The 16,303-nt window shown below is 39.8% G+C and overlaps 1 protein-coding gene across 13 annotated transcripts in view; it reads right to left on the bottom strand.

Annotated features, from left to right (window-relative positions):
* The window catches only part of SHROOM2 (shroom family member 2), a 117,277-nt gene that overhangs the window by 30,791 nt on the left and 70,183 nt on the right, over window positions 1-16,303 (bottom strand). For 4 of the 13 annotated variants that reach the window (XM_085584201.1, XM_085584209.1, XM_085584235.1 and 1 more), the window contains 4 exons: window positions 14,127-14,255; window positions 11,195-11,293; window positions 6,276-8,907; window positions 4,275-4,378 (listed from right to left, as the gene is read on the bottom strand). In XM_085584201.1, the coding sequence (XP_085440327.1) occupies window positions 4,275-4,378; window positions 6,276-8,907; window positions 11,195-11,293; window positions 14,127-14,255 (2,964 nt within the window). The other 9 variants (XM_085584271.1, XM_021527748.3, XM_085584231.1 and 6 more) reach the window with 5 other exon arrangements.

Here is a 16,303-nt window from a genome sequence, read left to right as displayed (position 1 = left end):
GAGTAACCCAGTCTAGTGAAAAGCTCCCTGGGCATGGCAGGAGGGTTGGAACCAGATGATTTTTAAGGTCCTTTCTGAAACGAACTATTCTAGGATTTAATTATTCTTAATAAAGAAGCTTAAAATAGATATGCAACACAATGCTGGCAAAAGTTCCCGTTAACTATTTTAGGAAATGGCCCTTTTGCTACATATAAAAACTCCCAAGCCTTCAAGTTTTGTATTTCAGTAGCTCAGTTCCTTTTTCACCTGATCCTAACACTGTATACTGGTACCTTATTAATTTTTTTGCCATCACAGTGAAGGAAACCCAAACAAAATGTATAATTTAAAATTTCTGGAGTTATAAAAACCTGTGTAGTTTCTAAGAATATTTCCAATGACTAATTTACATCATCTACCATTGTGAACATGAGGAAACTAATTTGTCCAAATGTGTATTGTGGATTGTTGGGGTTTTTCCCCTCCCTGTTAATTACTTCTCATAGATATGTAAACCCCAACACCTATAATGCTCACAAATCAGAAAAAGCTAAGAGAAGTAACTGTCTTATTTACACATGTACATTTTATATGTCTGTACATATATACATACAAACATCCATATAGGCATGATACAAATAAACACATACACAAATGGAATACTGGTAATTTTTAAATCCTTTTCCATCTCACTCAGTTCAGAAGACACAAGTTGTTGCTGAAAGTCCTGTGTTGCTGAAAGTCTGCCTCCTTCCTTGCAAAATAATTTGCTGCTCCTCTTCTCTTGGTAAGCATGGAGCCTAGATATTTGCCAGGTGTTGAAAAATCTTGCTTGTAAAGACCCTAATAAAAAACCTGGGAACATATCTATAAACTCCTGTTTCTGGATTATCAAAGATTTTTTTAGAACATTATACTTGGGCATTTAGGACAACTTAAGCATTAAAAAATTATTTTTATTTTGGTTTTGTATTGTAAAGGCTGCTCCTCTGTCTTCAAGAGCTCAACTCAAATAGGAGTAACCACTAAGGTATGAAAACACTGAAAAATATTTTACAGTGTTTAATTAGAGTTGAGTCACACTGTGGTCCTATACTTGACACGCATATGCTCTTGGACTTGACACCTATTAAATGTCAAAGTATTTTCTGCAACGTGTGATCTCAGATATACTTTTTCACTTTCTGAAGTTAAGTAACTTTAATAGACATCAAAAGAACAAATTAATAGAGCTAGGAGTCAAATGTTCTTAGAAAGTAAATAAAGGCAGTGGCTGTAAACATCTCTAGTAGATGACAATCTTAAGAATTAGATCATAAAGCATGATTCTTTTGATGCAGAATGACTTATGTGTACATGTCATACTGCAGGAACCCAGAGACTACTGGTCAGAGCATCCATTTCTCTCTAACTTTTTGAAAGTCTATTTCAGCTTAGAAATTGTGGAGACTTCTATAAGGAAGGTAATTATATAATCAGTTTAAGTCCTTTTACAAATGCAGAAAGAGAGACATGTTTAAAGAAACACAGATTTCACATCCGTAAAAAGGTAAGCTTTTGTAACTAATTAGACTAATTTGAAATAGACAAAATAAAAAAGTTTTTTTTTTTTTTTAACAGATCAGCTGAATTGCATAATGCTTTTAAGCTTTCCTAAAATTAGGAACATACATAGAATCACATCAACCTCTCAGTATAAAAATCCTCATCTCATATAGGATGACTGCATCCCTGTGAGTTCATAACAATAGTGGTTTGGTTCTTCCATAAGAGATGACAGTGGCTGCTATGGACCCCTATTTTCTCTTCCTACAAAATACCCTAAACTATAAAATACCGCAGTTCAGGAGAACATGGTACAGTTCTTCTAAAAAGGGAGATGAACAACCTGAATTCACTGGAAGCACTCAATAATCTCAGAGGGGAAAAACAGAGCTCAAAGATGAAAGAAGTTCACAAACTCTCATAATCAATTCAACATGCACACACCCCCCACACCCCCCCCAATTTTTCAAAGTACTGTTAATTTACATTTTACAATTGTGTGGTAAAAAAGAACAGCTAAGAAAATACTATAGCAATACACTCAGGAGAAAAGAAATTAATCAAACATCTTTATTTTTGCTTGCTTGTTTTTAAAAACTCAATTGCTGCTACAATATTCAAACCCTTTTTCATTCTAGAGTCAGTGCATTTAAAAAAAATTTCTATTTCTGAAGAAAATAATTAGGGAAGCTGTAAATGGTAGCAATTAAAAGTTTATTTCAAGGGGTTTTTTTTTGTTTTGTTTGTTTTTGTTTTGTTTTTTTCAAAACTACTGAAGGGGAGGGAGGCCAGAGGTACCCTGTAATGTAGGACAGTCTCTAAACTAGAGAAAGCACCCACGGACTCCACAGCTGTCTCTCAGCTTGGGTTCCTGAAAATCTCATGCCCATAAATGCAGAAGGGCCACTCCCGTGTTCAGCCCCATCACATTTTGGTAGCACGAAGGACACTATAGCACACAGGTCCGAGTAGCACAAATAAACAGCTGCCAGTTATTTAATCCAAACATAAATTTTAAAAGAGAGTATTAAATATGACCATAAGGAAGACCTCAGATTTGTTTACTATTCATGTTCTAGAATATACCCTGAATTAGGTAGATTTGCTGGCCATTTGCAGATTGCTAGATTTTAAAAATAGAAAGCTAAATGCCTTTAGGGCAGCTGAAAAATCATAAAACCAATCCATGCCATGAGGCCAGTTCCTTTTGAGCACAAGAATGCCTTGTAAAAAAGGAGCACACGGAAATAGATATTCTTTCCCATAAGGCAGCCATTCATTATCACGCAGTGGTGGTTCAGAGCACAGGAATTAAATGCCCAAATGAGGGATTTTAATCAGTTATTTTTTTGAATACAGAAGGCATATCAAGCCTCTGCATTTCACAAAACCTGCTATAATGCACTAAAACAGCCAAATACCACATCTGAAATAGTGTGTCAGAATATGCTCCAGCTGAAAAAAAGTTACTGCAGCTGGTGCCCGGGCACGTGACTTTCCATGATCATAAAGCAAGAATTGTGCTGCACAAACACTGCTAAAATGCTGGCGTAGGAGTATTATTCATAGGCTTTTGTGACTCGGCTTCGGCGCTGGTGGATGGAAATCATTCCACTCGCCCAGAGGCGCTGCCCTGCTCCCGGCTGACAGTGCCCGCCCCACCCGTGCGCACACTCGCACCCCTGTGGCTGCTCCTTTGAGAATCACTACCCTAAGTACAAAGGGCTGCCAAAAACTAGAGAAAGAGGGGGTGGCCTCTTCAGCTAAGCCATAAGCAATGCAAAATACAATTATTTTTGTATTTCTGTATTTTTGTATTTTGTACATTGCAGAACGCACAAATAAATACTAATTTTTTACAAGGTTTTATGGTCACAGCTAGAGTTTATGTTTGGTACAGTTCATCATTTGCTCTCCCTTGAGAGATTAAAACCACTTACAGAACTGAGGAAAGCCTACAGAGGTTCTTTTTTCCTATGCATGGGTTCCCTCTGTTATGAAACCCAGGGCTGTCAGACCTGGCAGCAGCAGCGTGTGCACAACCCCAGCTCTGCTCTGGCAGCTGCAGAACCAGCGACTGCTGAAATCACTGCCTACACCCATCAGGCCAGAACCAGGAGAACCCTCAGCAGGCTAGACATCTAAAGGATTTTAACTACACTGTGCATACAGGCACACCTTTGAAAAGGGTTTGGAAACATTGTATATTAATTAAAACATGAATTTACAGAGAAAATCACAGCTCTTCAAACAGTAAAACAAATTTTAGTGTCTTCTATTCATGTACTGTATTCTGTAAAGCCAGAAGAAAAGCAAAGTCTGATTTACAGCACTACTATGCTTCAGCAGCATGCTATCTTTGCCAGGGATAATACTGGAAATCTCTTTTGGGAAACCCCAGGACCCCCATCTACCCCCATAAAAACCCATAACTATCACACAAATAATTCATGCACACAAAAAAGAATCAACTGCCTTTGAAGAAAATATAATGTACTCAACACTCAATTTCTTTAAGCTCACACTAGACACCCCAAAAATGTCAGTCCCAACATTAATTCTATTATATATATTGAAGTATTTGGGGAGAAGGAGGGAAATAAGGGAAGAAGGCACTGCAGAAACTCTGAAATCATCACAGCAGAACTTGCAGTTTGAGTCAGGAAAAGATCAGATCAGAGAAATTTGTCAAAAAGATTGGTCAAAATCATCTTTTAGAGAGACAAATTAAGAAACACTATGCTTACCTTACAGTGCAGTTCCTTTCATCCAGTTTGTTAATGTTAGACAAAATACACTCCCCATCTTCCTTTAAATCCTCTGCTTGCCTCCTTACTTCAACTGGTACTTTCTAAAAGAGGTTTGTAGTACAAGTAAGAAACCAAGTCATCATGTTTCAAACTCCCAAAAAAATCTATGATTATGGAGCCTTTAATTTGTGGGTTTGCTCTGTTCAAATATACATGAAGTCAACAGCATAGCATGTTTTAAGCTTGTTTGGTGTTAAGCAGTACAGCGTGCTCTGTGACCTCCTGCGCTGCACTCCCGACCTGGCTGTGTTCACCTTGCTGTTCTGCTTTCCTGATCTACAGAAAAGCTTAATGTTTATATAAATGTTTGCAACTTCCATTTGGCAAAAACAAACAAAAAAAAGAGGCATAGAAGTTGCAGAAGAGCTGCTCACATTTTAGGAGATGCAAGTATGCACCAGGTTGTGAATCCCTGTGCGAGTACTTCAGTTTCTCAGTAAAACACCAACAGTGCTGTTCCAGAATGTTATTATCTCCATATCTTCAAACAACCCCGCCCAAAGCATAGCTTTGCATTACAAACACTGAACCTACAGGAAATTTAATTGTGTATTAGCACTGGAATAATCTGAATCATATATGCAAAACAACATCTTTATTTACTTCAGTCTGTTGTAAGCATCTTCAATGCACTTATCACCATATTTTCCAGGTGCCTAAACAGGTGTCTGCTTTTTGCCCCAGGAGGCCTATACTGAACTTAAGAGTAGTGACTAATAAACTAGAAATGCATACAGGGAATAGATCATACAATTTTTTTCCTGCTAGGTAGGCAATTATTTAATAATTCCATGAATATAATTTTCAAAGTATGTTCCAGGTGAATATTTTCAGTACTTCAAATCTCTATCCTAGTAAATTATCCGCATAGTTAAGTCTGCACATAGAATTCAAAAATAACTTTTGCCAAACTTAAAGACAGAAAAAACTTATGGAAAGACAGTCCAGCCCTTTAGAGATCAACATTTTTGTTTCTTTTTGAGCTATTCTCATTCTATTCCATGTCTACACACACACACACAGAGGTGACCTGTGCATGTATGTATGCAATGTTTTTATCAAGAAGGGAAAAACAAAGAAAGAGTAATATATGAGTGCTTTGCTTCACTTCTATTACAGAAGGTGAAGTTCAACACAGATTTAACACACTGCGACTCCTTATACATATCAGGCAATCTCATAGTAGCTTGAACAACATCTTTTAACAGAGAACTAAAGAAATTTGGTTCCTCTGTTTACTTCCAGTGCCACCTGCCAACCATTGCCTGGCCCTGCTTGGTTAAAAATTAATGTAATATTTACTTGTAAGTTGAACAGACTTTTGGCATCTCTCTAAGGAATAAATGTATGCATCTTAAATCAAGCAAACTGACATAAAACAAAACATTAAGCAGTTTCATTGTTGCTGTGGCTTTAACATTAACAGGTGTATTGTAATCTCTAAACTTTATTACGCAGAACTTTTGTCTTATATAATTTTGCATTATCAAGTTTAGAAGAAAAGAGGAAATCCAAGGAAATTATTAGACCATTAAAAAATTAGAGAAAAGTATGTATTATTTACATGTGGAACACTTTTCTTCACAGGTTCAGAGAAATCAAACAGGGAATACAGCCACACCAATGAAAAAATAAGTCTGAGTGAAAATTTGAACCTTCAAAATCTCTATTGTAGAAAAGAGGATATTAGCAAATCAATCATGTTTTTTTTCCATCTCACTACAACACACAATTGCTCTTGTGCAGCATAAACTTTGATCTTCCTCATTTTATTTAAGACGGCTACCTATAACATTTACTCCTTTACTGACAAAAGGCAAACACCATATTAGTGTTACTAAATTGGAAATTTTCATTAAAATTTCTTTTCCCTTCCACTCCTCTAATGTCCTCCAACACACTGGGCAACTTAAAGCATAATGCAAAAGACACTTGTACCTGTTTGTAGAAATCAGTGGAAGGGGATGATCTAGATCTCTCATGGGTGTATTGGGATTTCCCATGCTGTTCATGGCCTGTGTCGAGGATATTATCAGCTGAATGGTACCTTCCTGAGCCCCTTGGCTCTACTGGCTTCCATGGCTCCTTCCACGAGGCCTCATACTCTGCAAAGGTTCCCAGGCGCAGCGGCTGTGCAGATTTCCCAATCCTCTCAGCAGCCCTACTGCTGCTGCTATGGTGGACACTATCTTTTGAAGCATGAGAAGTTTCAGGTCCAACAGAGGCTACCCGACCTCTTCTCTCATACCACAGCTCCTCCCTCTCTTGTGCTTTCCTCTCTGTCCTCTCAGGTTGTCCCTCTGCTAGACCATGAGGACCTGGTTTCTGTGATGATTTTCTAAATGCAGGCTTACTTGTTTCTTCAAAAAATTTCCACCTGTCTGCAAATGACCCCAGGGCTTCTTCTGATACGTTTGGACGGCAATGAGCATGGCATTCATCCTCTGATATGCCCACCTCATTCATCTTCTCTGGTTCTGAGTATGACTTCATTTTTTGCTCTGTTGTGAACCTCTTCCTGGCTCCAATCCGAGAAATGTGATGAGTGCCACTCCCTGTAGGATTTGGTTTGGCTTGTGTAGCCTCAAGGAATCCAGAGACATCTTCAGAAACCAAAGCCAATAATGAAGAGTTGTGACTACCAGTTTTCCGCTCAGGGGACCTGGGGAGATACTCAGCGGGGCTGGGCTCCAAGTCCCGACGTTTGAAGGATGTCGCACTCAGAACTCTGGCCTGGGCTTCCTTGAGGTGATCTTTGTAGGTGCTAGTAAAGTTTGTATCAGGGGAGGTGGTGACATTCTCTGTTGAATCTGGTTTCCAGGTCTCACAGCACTCCTCTGTTTCAGATGACCCTACTAGTGTAGCAGTACTTCTACTTTTCTGCAGCTTTGCTCGTCTCATTTGGATCTCATTTCTGAGGGTTGTTGCAAAACGATCACTCCTTCGTGCCTGTTTAGACAGGTGAGTGTCAAATGAGGTCTGTTGCTCTGATACCACTTCTGGGTTGTTCGACTGTTTTTTCCCTTCCTGAGCTAAAGAGTGCAACATTGGCGTCCTCTGAGGAGAAATCTTGCTACTCTCATCTTTCCCCCACCTAAAATCTTTCTGAGCAGATCTGTTTTCAGTCGTAAGGACACAGTCCTTTACATACGCTTGCTGACTGTGCCTAGTTTCACTTGCCTCAGAGCTGTTCTCACAGGTTTTCTTTTGTCCAGATTTTTCAGTATGATTAGGTTTTTTAGATTCTTCTACTACAGCACACCTAGCATCTTCCTCTCTGTCCACTGGATAATGACTACTGTTCTCACACCTCGTCAGTGAAGAGTCAATAGATTGTTGAGGTAGATAATATTTTGGGTTTGGGGCCGTTGTAGTAACTGCAGAATTTTCATGAGGTCCAAGTGACAAATCAGTTCCCACTGCAGGTTCCCAGCTGTCATTCTTAAGCTGTAGTGGTTTTGAGCTTCCCTGAGCAGGCTGTTTTGCTGTCACGCAATAATATCGACTTTGTCCAGTGTTGTCCACCTTCTGTTCAGCAGCACTGTTCAAAGAGGAAGTGTAGAGCAGACTGGCTTGGTTTGGACTGTAGCCATGAAAATGATCTGTAGTTAACTCCTGAATGCCACTGTAGGACAGATAATGTTGCTGATCTTTTGGTGCAGCTAAGATTCTTGCACTGTGATAAAAGGTGCTCTCATCACTGTACTGGTGCTGGTGGTGGTAAGAGTAAGCAGACTGTGCGAACCTAACGTCGGTGCTGGACAAGGATGGCTGCAGTTTGCTCACAGTTCCTGCATTACTACTGTACCTTTCACCAGCTGAAGAAAAAGTGTGTTCTGAACTGAGATCAGATTTGTAATTTGAGCTGCTGATCCTCCTGTCACATGCTCTGGATGGCCGTCGCTGCTCTGCAGTTTCCAAACTCCAGTCACTCCTGGGCTGAGATCGATTCAGGGCTGTAAAGTGCTGTGTGCTGGCACCCTCTGAGAACACAGGGCCATGGGCTTTCTCATGGCCCTTGGTGGCAGCAAAGCTATCACTACGAAGAGGTGGGGGTGGGGGGGGAGGAGATGAAGACTTCTTCTTATCAGGAATGTACCAGACAGGTCCAAAACTGGATCTTCCCGAGCTAGTGAGCTTGCCATCTGAGTGTTCCTCTGTTCTAGGACCTTTGTTCTCGTATTGGATAGGAGCTGGCAAATACCCAGGTTTGTCCTCTGTTCCACTGCTGTCATTCAAAAACTGGCCAGACTTGCTTCCATGCTTAGCAGTCTCCCAGGGCCCCACTTTGTAAAGCATGTTCTCTGTTGAAGAAGTGTCTGCACTGGACAGAGTGTGGTCAGGGGTGCTAGAACTCGTGGAGAAAGACCCATAGGCTGAATCCCGCTTACTTTGGCTCCCTAGATGATCAATGCTACTATTAGACTTTGCAGAAGAAAGTCTTCCATACTGGGCTACTTGGGGAGTGTGGTCCCAGCTGTCCATACTTCCCAAAGAGCTGAATTGGTCAGAAGTGCGATATAGACTTGACTGATCCCATGAGTTTGAAAGGTCATGAGAAGAACAACTACTGAAGGAAACAAAAAAAACCCGTGTCAGAATAAATATCAAAAATGTCACAACATACTTATAACCACCCATTCTAATAATATTAGTTAAAATCCATCTGCACAGCAGTCAAAGACAAACATTATAACAAAACTGAAAGTTTGAACACTAAGTCAGGGCTCCAACTTAATACTCCACAACTGATTCAAAGCTTGAAACCTTAGTAACTAACTCAGCTTCCCTATGTAAGTTTGCCAGTAAGTAATAATGCATTTATCTCCTTAAGGGTCCCTTCTCCCCCAGCAAATTGCTGATTTTGGTGACATTGCTTATAGAAAAATTTAGCTTGAGTTCCATTAGCTCCCACTTTCCCAGGACAAACACCAATTTATTTTTCAGCTTATTTTCCAGGCACCTTGAGTCTTCCAGCTATTAACTTCACATACTTCCTCTCTTTATCTCTGAAATATGACTCTAAACTTCTTCGGCCCCTGATGTTATTCCCTTTTGTCAATAAGTTACTCAATAAAGTTATTAACCACATCTGCCTATTTGTTTGATGTTTTAACTTTTAAGCAGAGATGCACTAAATGCATTTGTCTCAAATACCACCTGCACATGCACCTTAGCAGTGTGGTTTCAAACCACTCTCAAGTAGACACTCTTAAAACAACATTCCATTCCACCCAGTTCCACAACATTGGCAGGAAAACTTCAGGAGGAGATGCCATAGCAACATAAGCTCTGCATGGCCAAACAATCTTCTGACTCTCCTTCAAGAATCCTTACTGCCCCAGTTTCTCCCTACCACTCTTTCCTTTATAAAAACCTCATCTGTGACACTGTATTTTCTTCAGGTCTTTTGCTAAGGACATTATTCCAAAATCATGCTGCTTCTGTTACCTTCCTATCCCCCATGAGTTTTGTTTCCTTTCCTTTCATTTATTTTCTCTCTCACAGTACCACCTCCTGACAGTCCAACACACTGATGCTGAGATCACAGTCCTGACAATTATTCTCATCACATCTTCCTGTTTGAACTTCATTGGCAGCTCCTCCTGCTTTTACAAACCAAATTCAAATTCTTGCCTTTGCATGCAAACCCCCTTGGTAGAAATCCCAGAATTATTCCACTTCCCTGTAGCTATAATTATATGAAGCATCTATCAAATCTTGTGTTGTAAAGAGAGCTGTGAAACCTAGCAATGAAATTTGATTAGTCCACATAAAAAATACAAAGAATGATACAGGTCTTTTCTTCTGTCAAAAATATTGCAAATGTCAACTCAACAGTTCTTTAGAATTCAGTACTAACAGAATTGGTTTTCTTCCCCTCTACTACTACAGCCTCTTAAACTTCTTTTCTTATACAACATGGTCAAAAGCAATTTATGTTAAATAAATATCACTTTATGCTTATTTTCTAAAAGCATTTTGTTAACAAGATACACTAACAATGACCTCATCTTGTGGGGTTTTATGTTCTTTATTTTTTGCATTTAAAACATCTTGCTGAATCCTTAAAAAGGTCTTAATTGTAATCTTAAACTGATACTATGCCGCATGTAAAAAGTATTGTGGTCATTACCAGGATGTTTTGGTCAAAGAATAACGTAAGCCAGATATTACTAAGAATTGCTGATATTCTCACTCCCCTGAGCACTATGGACATCACAGGACCATTAAGGTTGGAAAAGACCTTTAAGTTCACAAAATCCAAACAGATACTTGATATTAATTAAAAGAAAGATGCCACTTGTGCAGGAAAGCCTCAGTTTACAGGTAAATCTGCTGGTATCAAATGTGAAGCAGAGATAACATCAAAGGAGGTCAAAGCCCTGCTAGAAATGCCTAATGGAAACTCAGCAGAAGCAGCAAGCACTTTAAAGGAGGACAGGAAGGCATGTTCCTGCAAAGCATGGCCTCCTGTGGTCCTAAACTGTAGGGCAATCCTCCTGTGAACCCTGACATGGAAGAGAGTGCAGAAGCCAGTTCTGCCTGAGCCTGGCTGGTATCCCAGGATATCCTTCTCTCAATGGCTGTTTCAGAGCAGACTCATAGAAGCACCAACAGTGCTGGTCAAAGTCTGGTAGGTTAAGTCCAGGAATAATCTACAAACACCATCCCTTGGCCACATTGGCCAGTAAATAATCCTTCCCAACCCTGGACCCTTCTGCTCCTGGACCCTTACAGAAATGGCCTCCTCTCAGCAACTGCATGGGATTACAAATCAGATGCACCTGACCCTAACTGCCCCAAAACCTCAGTTTAGGTAGCCTTCTCAAAGCACACTTGTCCCACAGCCATACCTGTAATACCAGAAGGAAGCAGCAGAGGTGGTTGAGTTCATCTGTACAACCAGGGGCACAGAAAAAAACCCAAAGGCTCCTCTGTTATAGTATACCCTACTGCAAGAAAATGCAGGATTTAAACTTTCAGCAACTTAAAATAGTTCAGTTACACTCCTCCCAGAAAAGTGCACTCAACCTTAGTTTTGGATGGGCCAGGAAAAACGTTTGCACCATGTTATTAAAGGTGCAACTTCTGTGAAAACGACAGAAGACTCACAGAGGGAAAGGAAGGCACCAAAATCTTTACAAGTTCAACTCTCTAGCCTTGCATGAGAGGTATCTAGACCTAGCCTAGTGCTCCCAAAGATAACTTACAATTTTTGCATTAAAGTCACATGACAAAAACCCCATACATATAGTGCTGGATGTGGAGGACTGGATTCCAGGACCACCCTCTCTCCTATATACTGGTACAGCCTCTTCTGATCTGTCTTCACCAAGCTTCATCCACCTTTTCAAATGCTCAAATTCATCAGCCAGCAAAATGAAAGCCCCAGCAAAACCAACCAAGTAAGAAAACCTAAAGCAGATCAAACTGCACATATCTTAACCTAGCAGTAGACAGGATGGACAGTCTTCATGGGGCTGTTTTCATCAGCTGTGCCCCACTCCAACACAAAAATGTGCCCTCCCCCAACAATACTCCCCCCCAAAAAACACTCTCCATGCTTTACAAGTGATTTAGTGAATTTTCACACTCTGAGAGAATTCAGGTAGGCACATTCAAAAGAGATTTTAGGCTTTGAATACCAATCTCAGATGCTTAGCCCAAGGAAGGACATGAAATTCCAGAAATAGCCCAGGGATGGGATTCCTGGGCTAGAAATATCCCCTCCTCAGGATATTTCCATTATCTCCTTGCATAGTGCTGCTTTCAGCTACTGATTGCTGTGCTTTCCGGATCAGCTAAGCCTTTTGTCAAATGCACTTGTAAAGTGGGGAATCTCTGAGGCTGCTCACCTCTTTTTGCAGATTAGCAAACCCAAAGAACTCCACCCTGCAACTGAGCCCAAAGTATCAAAACCTTGGGCTGCCGCTATGGGAATGCTGGGTGTCCACCAGCAGCAGCATGGTAAGAGCACCTCTGCCACTGAAATGGTCTTGGACAACAGACACTAGGGCTGACAAATCTCCCAAATATATTGTCTTTTAAGTGGGCAGCACAGGTAGCCAAGGGGTTCAGCATGGCAGTGACCTGGGAACTGTGCTATGAGACTGTGCTAAGGCCACTACATCTTTCACCAGCATGTGAGAAAGAAAGAGTCTCTTGATTTTATTAGTATTAGGATCTGCCAGCAGTTGTGGTTATTTCTGATATGTGGGAGAGGAGTGCTCTATTCCCATTCCCTCTTCCTTTACACCCACAATTTCCTGACCAAACCTCATTTTGAACTGTCATGGAACCATTTTTTTCTCTTTTCTAAGTATTGGAACACACCCAGCTCCTATCAAAACACACCCTGAGACACTTCTTGCAGTATTTTACTTTCACAAGGTAAAAGGACAACCACCAGGAAGAACAGGAAGCATATAATGATTTACAGCTTAGTATAGAAGACTCATTAATAGCAGAAATACTCTTTAGCTTTAGTATTGTAATGAGGAACCCTATAGAAGATTTTAGAAATTTCTGAATTTTGTTTCTATGTACAAGCACATGTACTGTCTTAAAATCTATAAATCCAAATCAATCAATCTACATGATATTTAAATCAGTGTAAACCAGCATAAATTGTAAACAAAGTTTCTAAAACTTCTACTACTAAATTATTACAAAAAACATTTTAAAAACCCCTTTCTGTTGATTTTATTCAAGAGCAGACAGCAACTTATCTTAAAAACAGCAGGGAGCTCCCTAAGAAAATGGTGTAAAAACATTGTAAATGTTCATCTAAATGTAAAAATTAGATGAAAAAATAAAATACTGCAGTATTAATGTTCTTTTGTTTTGACTACCACAAAACATTAACCTCAAGAAGTAACGATTCAGCAGAGAATGTACAGCAATAAGTACAGAAAACCAAAGTCTACTTCCCAAACTGGGACTGCACACCATACTATTTTTCTGTAATGCTCAGTGTAACTGTGGCCCAAATGGAAACTGAGAAGGAAAATGTAACAAAGAACAAAAAAATAACACCCCCTCCCTCCCAAAAACCAAGAAAATCGTTCATGAAAATGATAAATAATGCCATCTAGGAGCTGGAAACAAACAAGAACCTGCAACCAGACACAAACAGGCATTACCTAAAGGTTTAGAGTTCCACAGCTAAAACTGCCTGGGTGTCAGCCTTTCTCCATTAGTGTTGAATGTGACCTAACAAATATTACAGTGCTTTAAACAGTGACTGAAGATCATCGGTTTTATTACCTCTCTAGACAAGCAAGATCACAGATGTAGGGAAGGATTACAGAAAGACAGTTTAACTAATTAAACCAGTAATACCTTAAAAGACAACAGTAAAGCATTCTGTACCCTCTCTTTAGAAAAAACCTGTTTAATTGTTTGAAACAGTATTTTTATTTTCTTCTCCTTTTCCTATTTCACTTTATGACTGTTAATTTTGATGGTTACTTTGCCTTAGGATTTTACCAGCAGGCATTGAAAGGAAATGCAGAGCAAGAAGCATAACCTTGTGACTGCCTTTAAAGCTAGTTTCTTACCTTTCAATCACATGGACATATCACAGACTGTTTCAGAAATCCACTCATCCACACGTCAAACTTCCCCAACTCCCCCTTCATGCACTGCAAGGACAGGCAACTAAAGAAGTAACACCATGACACTGCGTTGGTTGTTTTTTTAAAAAATAACCCTCAGCAACATGAGCTGTGTTATTGTAGCCTTGCTGTTAGGAGCCAAATGCGTGTAACTTAAGCAGAGACTCACCTTGCATGGTAGCTGGAGTGCCAGGAGGCGCAGGCATGAGAGGGAAGGTGTGACGTGGCTGCCTCAGGTTGACTTTCGGTAAATTTGGTTGCGTGCCAGGAGTGCGGCCTGCAGGCTAGGTCATTCCTTCTGAAAACAACAGAGGCAGAGGGTGCTACTTTAGTGCAAACAGTTCAATAAGGTGATATGCAGCAAAAAATCTACCAGGGCAGCAGTTTCACAGATAGCACAGAGGCATAATGACTTTAAATGACAGCAAAACTTTCTACATGCATGCATGCCAGTTTTGAAAAGACATCACCATTTGTTTAAAATGCTTGAGATGCAGTGAAATGCCAAATTATTTTTTTAATGGGTGGTGAGGTGAGTGGTTTTACAGAGACTGATAAATTTTAAAGCGCCTGACACACATCCAGACATTTAATAGTTAAAGCTAATATTAGACTTAGAACTCTTTTACAACTTGACAACAGTAAGGCTTTGGTAAGATTTTACTGAAGGTAGGTGCATATGGGAGGAGCTAGGAAGAAACGAGTTAATGAAAGGCAGGATTAAAGCCATGTACATTGTTTCATACAAGTTAGTGCTACAAATAATCATATTAATTCCAGGCAAGTTCTGCTTCAGCTTTTGAAATGTTTGGCATCCCAGATACGCAGGGAGGTTTTGTTTGTTTTGCTGTTTTCTGGGATTGGTTTTTAAAGAATACAGCTCAGTATCATTTCAGGAAATTATGTAAGTCCCCAGTATCTACCTGGATATCACCTCCAAATGTTCCTGCTCACAGAGGAGATCCATTCTAAGTACCAACAGTAGGTTGTTGTTAGAGCTTTGCACCTTAAAACTGTTTTGAAAAGTTGCTCCATACGTGTCTACCCCCTTCCTTCTGCTCAGGAATTAGTAACTACAGCTTGCACTGCTTTCTGAGGACTTGCTGTTTGTTACACCTCTCAGCACTCATGGATTAAGTGCATTCTTTTTTCCCTAAGGTTAAATAAGCCTTCTGGGTGGAATCCAGCTACTTCTGTTTCAGTGAGCAGATGCCAATTACAGGCCATTTATCTAGACCCTCACATTTGGGAATGAAGCAGGACCTTTCTTGAAAGTAATTCTCCTGCCCTTCTTCTTGACTTGTCCTGAAGGTAGTGTAATTTAAAATTTAGATGCAGTATGAGGCTTGAAAAATCCCCTCTCTTGAAGTCTGAGTCTGAAATAAAGGTTTATAGGACCACAGTTTTTAAGATTTTATAATGCACTTCTGTACATAAGAAATCAATTACTCCAAGGTTAAGTAATTTGTCTGAGTTACAGAAGTAACTTCCTACACTGAAGAAGTGTTCCATATTTTCAACTTGAACTGTAAAAAGATACTTCTACTTTTTTTTTTTACTCATTCCTCCTTTTTATAAATTTGTCTGTTATCAGTCTGCCACTGCATTTAGAGACCAAAACTAAAGCCAGTCTCTTCAAACAAGGTCAGCTGTGAGTACATGGCTTTTCACAGTACATTCAGGAAGGTCTGAAGAAATCAGTGATGAATTGCCTTTCCAAACTCTGCATGCAGGATTACAAAAGGAGAATAACAATTCTACAGGAAAACTGTAATTTCATTACAAAGTGTAGCATCATTACTGTCATAAAAAAAGAAGTAATTGTTTCCATAAACAAAAACCTACTCTTCTCAGCGTGACAAAAGAGAAAATGGTTAAGCAGAGCTTCTCTAGTTGCTCGTTTTTGATAGGCCATGACATTCAGAGAGTGGAGAAGTCCCAGTACTCTCAGTGCAAACAAGTGCAAAAGATTCTATTCAGCCCTGTAATGACAGGCTCCAGACAATCCTTGCTTGCCCCAAGCATGTGTGCAGGTATGGAAAAAGTTATGATTCCACTGTTCAGCTGCACAGAACATCACATGCCCCTTTCCCCCACTGCTCAGCTTTAACAGTACTGACAACAACTCAGCAAACCACAAATACCTGGTAAGGCAAATTCAGCACATCTCGAGGCATCAATTCAGCTGAAAAGGTTTATCTTTTATGAGACAATTACTTTTCTATGATGTACTGCTAAGGAAACACAAGACTAGGAAACTAGCACAATACAAGAAGCGTTTGGAGCAAAAGGAAAAGAAGGTTGGGAAGAGGGCTTCTGTGACAGTTTGGGCTTGACAAATGGCAG

The sequence above is a fragment of the Lonchura striata genome, chromosome 1 (genome assembly GCF_050655825.1).
Source record: "Lonchura striata isolate lonStrDom1 chromosome 1, ASM5065582v1, whole genome shotgun sequence".
Lineage (NCBI taxonomy): Eukaryota > Metazoa > Chordata > Aves > Passeriformes > Estrildidae > Lonchura > Lonchura striata.
This window is presented reverse-complemented; position numbering and strand designations above follow the sequence as displayed.